This window comes from Macaca thibetana, chromosome 12 (assembly GCF_024542745.1).
Source record: "Macaca thibetana thibetana isolate TM-01 chromosome 12, ASM2454274v1, whole genome shotgun sequence".
In the NCBI taxonomy this organism is placed as follows: Eukaryota; Metazoa; Chordata; class Mammalia; order Primates; family Cercopithecidae; genus Macaca; species Macaca thibetana.
This window is the reverse complement of record NC_065589.1, coordinates 77,604,683-77,617,910: the sequence shown is the minus strand read 5'-3', so window position 1 is coordinate 77,617,910 and position 13,228 is coordinate 77,604,683. Positions and strand designations below refer to the sequence as shown.

Sequence of the window (13,228 nt, the reverse complement as noted above, 5' to 3'; positions counted from 1 at the left end):
ATCGAAAAACTGATAAGAAAATAGACCTGAACCTATGAAATAAGCTAGAAAATCTGAAAAATATATCTTCAAATAATTTTTAGCAGATCTTTTCTTAGTTCATGTTTACATTATTGTAATGTACCAAAGAACCCAAAAAACTATAATTGTAGAACAGAACTTAAAAGACCACTTCCAGAAAAAGAGACATTCCTTAGTGTTTCTCAGCTTTCTTAATTCTTGAGCACAAAATTTTCTAAGTTTTTGAGTACTTATCCACAACCATTAATTATAATATAAACTAATATAAAATTATGTCCTTATCTATGAAATGTAATAAGCCATTTTCTTAGTATAAATTTATTTCTAGAGCATTTATTATGAATGTGGATATTTGCTATTACCCTTATTTTTTAAATTGTCTTATCTTTCATTTTTTTTGCTGATGTCATCATGTATAATAACATGATTTTAAGAAATTTTAATTTAGAAAAAATATATTCCTCTTGTATAAATGAGAAAACTAAAGAAGAAGAGTATTGAAAGGAAAACATTATAGGAATATCAGAATTTAGAATCCCAATTCTTAACATTTTTTATTTTCTGACTACTTCAAATAATATTGTTTGCCTTTCTCATTATTCATGGATCTTCCAAATATAGTGTCTGGCCTTAAAAGTTGTAATACAAAATCTTCTGTCTGAAATATAGGGCAACGGAATGAAATTTAAAAACTTCACGTAATATATGCCATATAGAACTCTCATAAAATACCAGTTTGATGTGATAACAAAGGTCAGAACAAATGGAAGAAAAACTAATGTATGATTTTTGAAAACCTTATCTTGGGAAATGAGAAATAGACTATAATTCTTAAATCTACATTACACAAAAGTATCTTTGATGTGAAAAAATATTCAGTTGCTGTTCTTTTGATGTCTTACATGTTTTGGTAAAACATTTTGTGTTCACCCTTTTAAATATTCCAAGATACACTCACTGGCTAGAATCAATGGGAGAGAAACAGGTGACCCTATAACTAATATAATGTTAAGGAAACTGCACATATCTGGTATGTTTCTGATAGTGCATAATTCCAGAAAATGTCTTAAGCATTGAATAATTGTCAGAAACATGGAATCCGCGGCCTGCAAGGATGAGTTCCACATCTGACCCTACTCTTTCTAGTTGTGAGAACTTGAATTTCTTGATGCCTCTGTTTCTTCATGTTTCTTTATTTTTTAAATTGACCATAGTTGTACATATTCATGGGGTACATAGTGATATTTCAATACATATAACATATACTGATCAGATCAGGGTTATTAGCATATCCATCATCTCAAACATTTAGCATTTCTTTGTATTGGGAACATTCAATATCCTCCTCCTACCTATTTGAAATTCTATAATATTGTTAAGTATAGTCATCCTACAGTGGTATAGAAGCTATAACTTATTTCTCATGTCTAGCTGCAATTTTGTATCCTTTAACAAATCTCTCCCTATCCTCCCCAGCCTCTAGTATCCTCTGTTCCATTTTTTACTCCTTCCTCATGTTTTAAAGGGAGATGATTACAGTATCTATTTCATTAAGTTGCTATAAGGAATAAACGGTTTCATACCTCTTAAAATAGTGCTTGACAAAAGTAGGTACTATGTGTATATTTTTATTTAAAAGGTAAATACTATGTGTTATTATTATGACTAATCTCCTCCCAAAAATATGTTTGGTAAATCATCTTATAAATTTTTTATTCTTAATTTATTTTGAATTAGAATCATTTGTATAATAAGTTGGTATATTGCTGAGCACATCTGTAAAGTGAAACCTGAATATAGATTTGATAATTGAAGCTGATGTTCACCATAGAAATCTATGAAATATTGTGTGCTTGATTGCAGTAGGGCAACTTACTACGGGGAAGGAATCTTCTCTTTTTTTGCTTGTTTTTAATCTAACTTTAAAATCTTTTATTATTATTATTTTTATTATACTTTATGTTGTAGGGTACATGTGCACAACATGCAGGTTTGTTACATATGTATACATGTGCCATGTTGGTGTGCTGCACCCATTAACTCATCATTTACATTAGGTATATCTCCTAAATGCTATCCCTCCCCACTCCCCCCACCCCACAATAGGCCCCAGTGTGTGATGTTCCCCTTCCTGTGTCCAAGTGATCTCATTGTTCAATTCCCACCTATGAATGAGAACATGCGGTGTTTGGTTTTCTGTTCTTGTGATAGTTTGCTGAGAATGATGGTTTCCAGCTGCATCCATGTCCCTACAAAGGACATGAACTCATCCTTTTTTATGGCTGCATGGTATTCCATGGTGTAAGTATTCCACATTTTCTTAATCCAGTCTGTCACTGATAGACATTTGGGTTGATTCCAAGTCTTTGCTATTGTGAATAGTGCCGCAATAAACATACATGTGCATGTGTCTTTATAGCAGCATGATTTATAATCCTTTGGGTATATACCCAGTAATGGGATGGCTGAGTCAAATGGTATTTCTAGGTCTAGATCCTTGAGGAGTTGCCACACTGTCTTCCACAATGGTTGAACTAGTTTACAGTCCCACCAACAGTGTAAAAGTGTTCCTATTTCTCCACATCCTCTCCAGTACCTGTTGTTTCCTGACTTTTTAATGATTGCCATTCTAACTGGTGTGAGATGGTATCTCATTGTGGTTTTGATTTGCATTTCTCTGATGGTGAGTGATGATGAGCATTTTTTTATGTGTCTGTTGGCTGCATAAATGTCTTCTTTTGAGAAGTGTCTGTTCATATCCTTTGCCCACTTTTTGATGGGGTTGTTTGTTTTTTTCTTGTAAATTTGTTCGAGTTCTTTGTAGGTTCTGGATATTAGCCCTTTGTCAGATGAGTAGATTGCAAAACTTTTCTCCCATTCTGTAGGTTGCCTGTTCACTCTGATGGTAGCTTCTTTTGCCGTGCAGAAGCTCTTTAGTTTAATTAGATCCCCTTTGTCAATTTTGGCTTTTGTTGCCATTACTTTTGGGGTTTTAGACATGACGTCCTTGCCCATGCCTATGTCCTGAATGGTATTGCCTAGGTTTTCTTCTAGGGTTTTTATGGTTTTAGTTCTAACATGTAAGTCTCTAATCCATCTTGAATTAATTTTTGTATAAGGTGTAAGGAAGGGATCCAGTTTCAGCTTTCTACTTATGGCTAGCCAGTTTTCCCAGCACCATTTATTAAATAGGGAATCAGGGAAGGAATCTTCTAAGTATCTTGCCTGACCAGTATACATGGAAGTTGGTACACATGGAATATATATCATATGTGTATATCCCAATATTGATAATGTTACTTTCCAAATGTGGAGGCACAGCAAATACGATGAGTATGTGACCAGAGCATGCACTTGTTTGTTCTTTCTGTCCAGCATTAATTTTCCCCTTATTCCAGTAATAGTAACTCAACTCTGCTCTTTTGTAATTTCCTGGGTTTTTTGCTTTGTTTGTGTGTGTGTGTGTGTTTGTTTTTTTTTTTTTTTTTGAGACTGAGTCTCACTCTGTCGCCCAGGCTGGAGTGCAGTGGCATGATCTTGGCTCACTGCAAACTCCACCCCCTGGGTTCAAGCAATTCTCCTGCTTCAGCCTCCCCAGTAGCTAGGATTACAGGTGCCCATCACCATGCCTGGCTAATTTTTTGTATTTTTAGTAGAGATGGGGTTTCGTCGTGTTGACTGGGCTGGTCTTGATCTCCTGGCCTCAAGCAATCTGCCTGCTTCAGCCTTCCAAAGTGCTGGGAGTACAGGCATGAGCCACCGCGCCGGGACTTGTCTGTCATTCCTTCCTTCCATCCTTCTTTTTTCCCTCCCTCCCTCTCTGCTCGCCCTTCCTTCCCTCCTTCCTTCCTTCCTTCCTTCCTTCCTTCCTTCCTTCCTTCCTTCCTTCCTTCCTTCCTTCCTTCCTTCCTTCCTTCATTCCTTCCCTCCCTCCCTCCCTCCCTTCCTTTCTTCCTTCCTTCCTTTTTTCTTTCTCTAGTTCTGTCTCCCAGGCTGGAGTTTAGTGGTGTGATGATAGCTCACTTCAGCCTCAAACGCCTAGTCTCAAGGGATCCTCCTGCCCTGATCTCCCAAAATGCTGGGATTATAAGCAAAAGCGACCTTCCCAGCTCCAACTCCACTTTTGAGAAATGCTTCTGTACCACAACAATAACCCTGACTACTTATAGGTTTCAAGTGAGGACTCTTCTGTGTTTCAAGGGTAGAACATGTGGCTTAGGAGAGGCCAACCAAAGATGGCATTACCCTGGACACAGTAATTACTTCAGGATAGGCATGTGATGCACCAGGTGCCAGTGAGATGCAATGAGAGCTTTTCTGAGTCTTTCTTCCCACTGAATTGAGGTCTGGAAGGTTGGGAGACTAGAGCTGCTACAGAATCTTACTAAAATAAGGGAAGAATCTTTAGGAAACCTATCACTATGAAAGTCAGAACAAAAGGATACAGCATAACTATGAGCTGGTAACACCAACTGAGCTCCTGAATCATCATATGCCTAAGACTAGCCCTGGACAAACCATGAACCAATAAACTCCTGTCTTTATTTCTTTTTTACTTCAACTAGTTTGAGACATCTTTTTCTCTTACCATCAAAAGTTACCTCCTAAAGTGACTAAAATATTATTTTTGGCTACATCTTCCCCTTGCTCATTTCCAACAAACACATTTTCTTTTTTTTCTCCAAATCTTTTATTTTAGATTAAGGGAGTACCTGTGCAGGTTTATGATGGTATATTGCATGATGCCGAAGTTTGAGGGCACGATTGAACCTGCCACCCAGGTAACAAGCAATAGGTAGTTTTTCAACACTTGCCTCCCCCACCCTATACCCTCTTATAGTCCACAGTGTCTCTTGTTCCCATGTTTATGTCTATGTGTACCCAGTGTTTAGCTCCCACTTATAAGTGAGAAGGTGTGTTGTTTTGTTTTCTGTTTCTGCCCAACAAATACATTTTCCAGTGAAAATGATGAAGCCAGAAAGTATGAAATATATTGATTTAACAATTAGAACTGTTCTAATTATAATTGGTGTCAGTGCCTGTTTTCTTTTTATGATTGAGTAATGATCACAGATTTTTGCTATCAGATTTTGAGTTTGAATCTTGCCTGTATGATCTTAGGAGACTTTTCCTAATTTCAGTGTATGTCGTTACTTCAGTTTGCAAATAAGGATAATGAAAGCATTTACCCAATAGGGTTGTGTGGAGGATGAAATAATACAGTAAACATCTTAGCCAAGTGACTGGCACTCAGTAAGTCCTCAAATTTTCACTATGATATTAATTGAAAGCCTAGCATTTAGAATCTCACTGGTTTATCAATTCTTTTTTTCTGGTTGCTTTTTAGTGACTTAAATTCGAGATAAATAAGATTGGTGTCTCATTGGGTTAATATTTTTTCTAGAGAGAGTTAACTTGTGTGGCACAAGCCATCTCTTTATTGAATTAGCAACGACTATATTGGATTTCAGATTATTTGGGGCTGAGGCTAATATCAAATCCTACTGTATGTTTGTAGTTCCTAGGCTACAAGCCTACATACAGTAATTACTGTTTAATATGAATTTTTATTTTTAACTTACATATAGTAAGGGTTAATTGCTGTTTAATATGAGTTTTTATTTTTAACCCTTCCCTATTTACAGTCATGCTTTGCTTAAGGACCAAGATATATTCTGAGAAATGTGTTGTTAGGTGATTTTTGTCATTTTGTGTACCTCATAGAGTGTACATAAAACCTAGATGGTAGAGCCTATTACACAACTAGGCTAGGTGGTATAGCTTATTGTTCCTAGGCTACAAAACTATACTGGATGTTACAGTACTGAATACTGCAGGCAATTGTAACACAATGGTATTTGTGTATCTAAACACATCTAAATATAGACAAGGTACAGTAAAAAATATAGTATTCTAATTTTTTGCGACCATGTCGTATATGTGATCTGTCATTGACCAAAAATGCCATTAAGCAGTTCACTACTGTACTTTCTCTTTACTTTTAAGTTGAATTCTTTATATTGATTGAATGACTTTTTGACCTAGCAAATAAAAAGCATGAGGAGAAGCATTATTGGTTAACAAAATTAACTTAAAATCAGCAAAGTTTTAATGTTTCGTTCCAAGAAAAGCCTGTGGAAGATCAGTTCCACAACTGAAAGCTTTGGGCTGTTTCAGACATATGTCTGTGTGTACGCTGCGAAGGTGTTTCTCTTCACAGTTCCCCGCCCTCTAGTGGTAGTTACAATAATGCCATTTTGTAGTCCCTGTACAGGAAATGCCTCTTCTTACTTCAGTTACCAGAATCCTTTTACAGGAAGTTAGGTGTGGTCTTTGAAGGAGAATTTAAAAAAAAAAAAAAAAAAGAATTTTTTTTTTTTTTTTTTTTTTTAAAGCATGATGGAATTTTAGCTGCAGTCTTCTTGGTACCAGCTTATCAATCTCAAACTCTGGGTGTAAAAGATTCTACAGGGGTAATGTTTTAATATTCTTATTATGCTTATTCTCTGTGATGCTTCTCTACCTTTACAGTAGTAGAATCCTTGGGGAAATCTGCAGAGGGACCACTTTCATTTTGAAGCTGCTGGCTGCATGTTTTAGCATGTCTCTTCTATTAGAGAATCCAGGCATGGCAGTTTCCTCCCCCAGTGTGCAAGGACCATCTTCATGCCTATGTCTGTCGCTAGGCATGAGGGTCTGTAGGGATGGGTGAGAAAAATGAGGTATGTTTTGGAGGCACTATAATACTGGGGAGGGCAGTCTGCTAGCTGGTAGCTGAAAGGTCCTGGTTTACTTCAACATTTTTTAAAATAAAACTGTGCAGTAGTTTTTGTTATTTTGGGTTTCCCTCTGTTTTATCTGGTGTATGCTGCAGAAGTGAACTGCATAACACATTTAACTCTTAGAAAATGCATCTCATATATTTAAATGACAACTCTGACTCCTATAGTATGGGGGTGAAATAGATTGATTTTTTGAAAAGATGGGAAAAATAGATTAAGTGGCATTCAGGAGTCAAGATGTTGATTGTATTGTTTCAAATAGCGTAGAAACTCCTGCCACTGGTTCAGAGGTAACATTTGGAATGACTGATGTGCTCTTTTGAGTTATCTACTTTAGTCTAGTGAAACATGATTTGAATACCAGTAAAACCTATTTATGTTATTGCAAAGATGCATATAATAAGAGTTTGCATGAAAAGATAAACTATCATAAACTTACTATTTTTTCTCAAATTCAAATTCTGATGTGGACACTAAGACTGTGATGCTACATTTTTGTGAAATGGGCATTATTTGAGGAAATAGGCTATCTCTACAGTATTTCCTAAGGTACTGCAAATGTGTTAATTTAAGAAGCAATTACACTAGCTAGCAGCAGGTTGCTAAGCCAGGGGGTCCGAGCTACAGACCTCTGATGTGGATGACTTCCTGCCCGGTTTGGCAGGAGCTGGGTCTCTTCCTGTGCAGCTTCCGAGCAGTTCCAAACACAACCAGGCATCTTCTGCTCCTTCCCAACCCTTTCTTTCAAGCAGGATCTACCTATGTTTCCATAGCCTGGCATTTTACGATTTCCAGAGCTTTTTACCCAGTGAATTGACTTGGAATAAACTCTTAAATGTTATAAAGTGAGCCAAAGGGCACGTGGAAAGACATGGAGAGATACGTGCAAGATCCTCAGCTCAGGTTCTACAATTTAGTGTGATGTTTCATCTCTTGTTTTGAATCTCTGCTATTTTTTCAGAAAGAATGCTGAAAAAGATGGCTGCCAAAATATTCACACAAGTGAAACAGCAGGCACAAACCAGTATCCTCCATTTCTGAGCTCTGAATTGCATATTTTCCCACAAGTAGCACAATCACTTAAAACATTTTGGGAGTGGGAGATTAGATTACCTCATAGACACCTACTGAATGTGAAAGATAGATCTCCATGCGAGCAAATGGATGCATATATGAGATTCCCTGAATATCAAATACAACTTTCTTTAAAAATATTATAGCTATCTGGGTTTCTATGCTGTATCTCAGTGCTCAGTGTCATGTAACTGACACAATCACCTTTTATTCTAATAGCCGTTGCTTTTTTTCCCTCCCTGTTTCTGTAGCACTTTCTTATGCAAGGAGCTAAACAGTGATTAAAGGAGCAGGATGAAAAGATGGCACAGTCAGTGCTGGTACCGCCAGGACCTGACAGCTTCCGCTTCTTTACCAGGGAATCCCTTGCTGCTATTGAACAACGCATTGCAGAAGAGAAAGCTAAGAGACCCAAACAGGAACGCAAGGATGAGGATGATGAAAATGGCCCAAAGCCAAACAGTGACTTGGAAGCAGGAAAATCTCTTCCATTTATTTATGGAGACATTCCTCCAGAGATGGTGTCAGTGCCCCTGGAGGATCTGGACCCCTACTATATCAATAAGAAAGTGAGTTCTTAGTCAAGTTGCCTTCACTGCTTATTTGCTAATTGGTTCTGGGCTAGTCCCAGGGATGATGGTGAAGAAGGCTTGCCTCCTTCCCCCTGTCTAAAGTATCACTAAGATGCTGGATGGGCCTGACCGTGTAATGGACCAATGATCCTAGAAGTCTTTTGGAAGCACTCATTTGAACCTGCATTTGTGAGACAGGCAGAGAACTGGTGAGGTATCCTCCAGCGCGGGAATTAAGGAAGGACAAAAGCCTATTCACCTTCCTGAATACAAATTATATTCTTAAACCAAGTGTAAATTGACCCTGATTCCCTAATCATGTTGAGAAGCAAAAACTGTAAACTAGAAGTATATTTAAATTTTATTTTTTATATTTGCAGGAGTAGTATCTAAATTCCTCTTTACAGTCTCTAGCTCTCCATACGTCACTTTGATCTTCAGTGGGTTTAATTATTCCTTTATACCATACTTTCTCCTTTCTATTGCTCTCCACAGAAGAAGAAATAATAGCAGGTGACTTGTAGGTGCCAAATAAGATTCTGAGCAAAGAACACACCTGGAAAACCTTGAAGTTCTCATGAGAAAATTATCTAACCAAAAAAGTAATCAAAGCCTCAGTTTTGTGCTTTAGGTGAATTATAAATGCGGTTTTAAAATACTAACGTTAAAACTTGATAAAGATGCTAAGAATTCCTATGGCATTGACCACAGATTTTCTTTGTAAACCTCATGTCATTTATCAAATTTAGGAAAGTTTATAGTGCTCAGAAAAAGAAAGCATCTATCTTCATATCATATGCTGGTAATTATTATGTTATACACTATTTTACAGGGCAATATTTATAAATAATGGTTTTACTTTTCTCTTAAAATATTCTTCATATATATTCTAAATTTTGTTTTATGTGTTGTGTTTTCTTTTTCAGACGTTTATAGTATTGAATAAAGGGAAAGCAATCTCTCGATTCAGTGCCACCCCCGCCCTTTACATTTTAACTCCCTTCAACCCTATTAGAAAATTAGCTATTAAGATTTTGGTACATTCATATCCTTTTTCAAATCGTCACTGAATATGATTTTCTTCTTTGACCAAGTTATTGAGCTACACGTTTTCCAAAATATCTGTGGTTGGCAATGTTATGTGTTATTTCTTTTTCTTTCCTTTTACTCAACAGTTAGCATGTTGCAAAATGAGATCACAGGTAAGTGAATTACTTTTCCCCATCTTCTAAGTGTTTCTTCTCTACCCAACTCACTATTACTTCTTTCTTCTTTTTTCTTCTCCCTTATGAATTGCTTGCCATATCCAATCCTTTCTCATTAATTTTGACCATATTACCAGGCTCTCCTCCTGTAAGTCTTCAATTTACAATGTTAGGTAAGGGAGTAAACTCCATAAGCTAATTTTCTTTACTGCCTTTACATTTGGAAAATAAATATGCATAATCTGAATACAATTTTATATGTTTTTGGTCTGAATTTTATGACTTTCTTCTATTTTAGCATTTAAAAGCTTTGAGTTAGTAAGTGTTTATAATTGTGTCTATAGGTATAACACCCTTTCAAATATTTTTCCAAATTTGTTTCCCAACAGCCTTCCTATTGATCTTCTACTTTCTATTATTTTCCTTCCTTTTTCTTTTCATCACCTGTTTCTATGTTTTATTCAAGTCACACGTCTTGCTACAATTATCCCTCTCCAAAGGATTAATATCTATCTATCCATATACATTCCCATTTTATTTTTTATACTCCTTATTGATGCACCTGCTTTCCAAAAATGAGATTGATGACAGCTTGGTGGTAGATGGCAATTTGATTGATTCCTTGAAATTAAATAGAGTAGTTGGAAATGAGAGGTTTTATTCTAGGCCAGAAACAGTTGTCTTGCTGACAGCCAGGCTTGGGAATATCAATGAAGCAAAGGCTTGGAAGACTGAAGCTGTGTTGGGCAGGGGCATTTACAGGAAGAACACAGAAGTCATGGGACGGGGAGTGCTATGCTTCAGGAACCAGAGGTAAGGCAGGGGAACTGAAATAAAGCAAAGCCTCAGATTAGGACAGCATGTTATTTCTTCTTTAGAAAGAATTGTTGCTTGGAATTCCATGATGTGGTTAGCCCAGGGCCTGGTATTAAGGCTTTCAGTATAAACACTCTCCACCTTTATCATGCCTAGAAAATATTTGAATTAGATAAGGTATGGAATTAAATTAAGTAAGGAATTCAGGAAATGGGATAAGTCTGGTACAGGGTACTTACGTCATTTCTGGGTGGAGGGGATGTAAAGCATGTCCCTAGACTTGCCTACCAGTATGGCAAATGCTGTCTTTAGAAGCATAACATTCTGTAAAGTCTCCTTTTAGCCTCTAGGTTGTTCCTCTTTCCAAGTTTAGATGGATAGCAACATCTTTTATTTGATGTTTATGTTTCATGTTTTAAGATTTCATGGTTTCTTGGCATTACCTTAAGCAATAATGTTTTCTTACCTCTCTCTGTTTTCCAAATAAAAAACCCAGTTGGATGTGGATAAAAAGATGTCTTTGAGTTAGCATTAGAAATGAATAATAAAGTTGGTATTTATATTTGGGTCTCATGATTATAAATTATGATCTATTATTATGTTTCAAACATTTATAATCTGTACAGTGAATAAATCTCTGCATAAACTATTCATTATATTTTAAAATAATTGTATGTTCCTTATTCAAAAGTAATTTATATTTAAATTACGTGAAAAATTCAGGCTTCTGTTCCTAGTAGATATTGGGAAAATATGCATTAAATAAATAAGTGACTAGAAAGTCAGAGATTAGAGAATCAGATACAAAACAAGTGAAAAAATAAGTTTAAATGGATCAGAAAAAATCTTTCTTGTCATGCATCTGAATGATGAGATGGAATTAAGAAAACCCAATATATTTGCTTTTTACAAAAGCAGATTTTTGTCTTAAAACTTTTGTAATAGACCATGGAAAATCTCATGAAAACTATTGTCCCCACTTGAAAAAAAAATCCTAGGAGATTATGAATCCCCGTTAAAACCTCCTGGAAAAGAAACTCCTAGTGGTAGAGGGTAAGGGCAGTTTAAGAAATTCCGATCAGAGAATCTGAGTACTAGGGACACAGTTTTCGCCAGGACCTCTCTAGATATCCAGATACAACTTGAATCTGTGGGCTTGTATTTGCTTCCCAGGAACTCACCCTCCAAAGGCTGAAGTCACTGGGAGGCGTGAGGTGATGCAGGTTGAAATGTGAAGCCAGCCAGGCAAATCTATTAAGGTATGCCAAGCTGAGCTGTTGACTCTGAGAAGTTTACAGATGGCTTAGAGTCACAAATTTCTTCCAGTGTAGAAAATTGGATTTTAAAAAGTCTCTAATTTCCTGACTTAAAGCGTTATATTTCGATGTCTCACCTTGGAGCAGAGATATAACAAAAGGCAATGAGGCTGATAGTCTAAGATACATGAATCCTTCCATGTTTTGGTGATGCAATTGATCAAATAGCCTAGTAAACTTAGAGGTATATAGATGCTGTAGTTAGTAACTCATTTTCACAATAATTTTGTCCTTTATTCCTCATGTTGCAAACCCTAGACTCAAATCCTGATTTTCTGACTTCAAGTACAGTGTCCTTTACTGTAAGTTAAAAATGCTTGGAGAGATGGTCATGGTTGTTTGGCCACAGTTGTGAGGTCATTGTGTATTTATTACCACTAGTTTATAAACCGACAAAAAGTCATTCATGTTAAAGAAGTTTGTTTTTAAACTTGGACTAATACCTCCATTTGCAACAAAAAGCTTGACTTGTTTCTCAAATAACTGTTATCTATTAGGAGCTATTGTGTATCAAATTAGCTTTGTGAAAAATTTATTTTGGCTGAATCAGAAATTATGCTTATGATATTTTAACAAGGGTGCATTTTGAAAACTGAAAATTCTTCTCATGTGCCTAGTGTCTTATTTGATATTTAAATAAAACATGATTTATTTTCTAGATAACAAACAAGTTAAAAATGATCTATGCTCCTAAAGTTCCCTGCCAAGGTTTTAAATGTGTTTCCTGTCAGCTTTTATTATTTTAAGTTAATATATGCACACTCCTCTAATTTATCTTGCATTTGTTACTCATTTGTTCATTTGCAAGTACTTACTGAGTATCTAACATGTGGTAGATATTCTTGTAAGCATTGGGATGCAACACTGAACGAAATGAAGTTCCTACTCTTATGTGAGTGTGTGTGCGTGTTTGGAAAAAGACAATAAACAAATACATCAAAGGGAAGCTAGTGATAAGTGTTACTAAGAAAAATAAATGAGTGTAAAAGGGAGGAGTGACAAGTGTAGTTTTGGATTGTATGGCCAGCAAAATCCTTTCTGAAAAGGTACCAGTTGAGCAGAGATCCGAAGGAAGCAAAGGAGAGTGAGACATGGGAATCTAGGGTTAAAGTCAGTTCAAGGAGACCAGCAAATATGAAGGTAAAGTCTGAAGGCGGGGGTGCAACTAGTATGTTTAAGAATCAGCAAGCAGACCTGAGTGGCTGGAGCAGAGTGGGAAAGGCAGGAAGCGAGGAGATGACATCAGTGGGAGTGAAGGTCAGGGGCTAAAGTTGTAGGTGAGATGCAGTGGGTCGTTGTGAAGACACCACATTTACTCTGAATGAGACTCCAGGGAGTTTTCAGTAGCAGGGTATCATGACCTGACTCACATATTTAAAAGATCCTCTGGCTGCTTCATGGAGAATAGACTGCATAAGGGGAAAGAGTGAAGCAAGGAGACT

At 36.5% G+C, this 13,228-nt stretch overlaps 1 protein-coding gene across 3 annotated transcripts in view; it reads left to right on the top strand.

Annotated features, from left to right (window-relative positions):
- SCN2A (sodium voltage-gated channel alpha subunit 2) overlaps positions 1-13,228 on the top strand; it is a 163,825-nt gene that overhangs the window by 49,486 nt on the left and 101,111 nt on the right. Inside the window, exons 1-3 of one of the 3 annotated variants that reach the window (XM_050752893.1) lie at positions 6,402-6,494; positions 8,129-8,446; positions 9,376-9,494. In XM_050752893.1, the coding sequence (XP_050608850.1) occupies positions 8,180-8,446; positions 9,376-9,494 (386 nt within the window). In that variant the 5' untranslated portion in view covers positions 6,402-6,494; positions 8,129-8,179. Of the gene's footprint in view, positions 1-6,401; positions 6,495-8,126; positions 8,447-9,375; positions 9,495-13,228 lie in introns of those variants that run through there. The other 2 variants (XM_050752895.1, XM_050752894.1) reach the window with 2 other exon arrangements.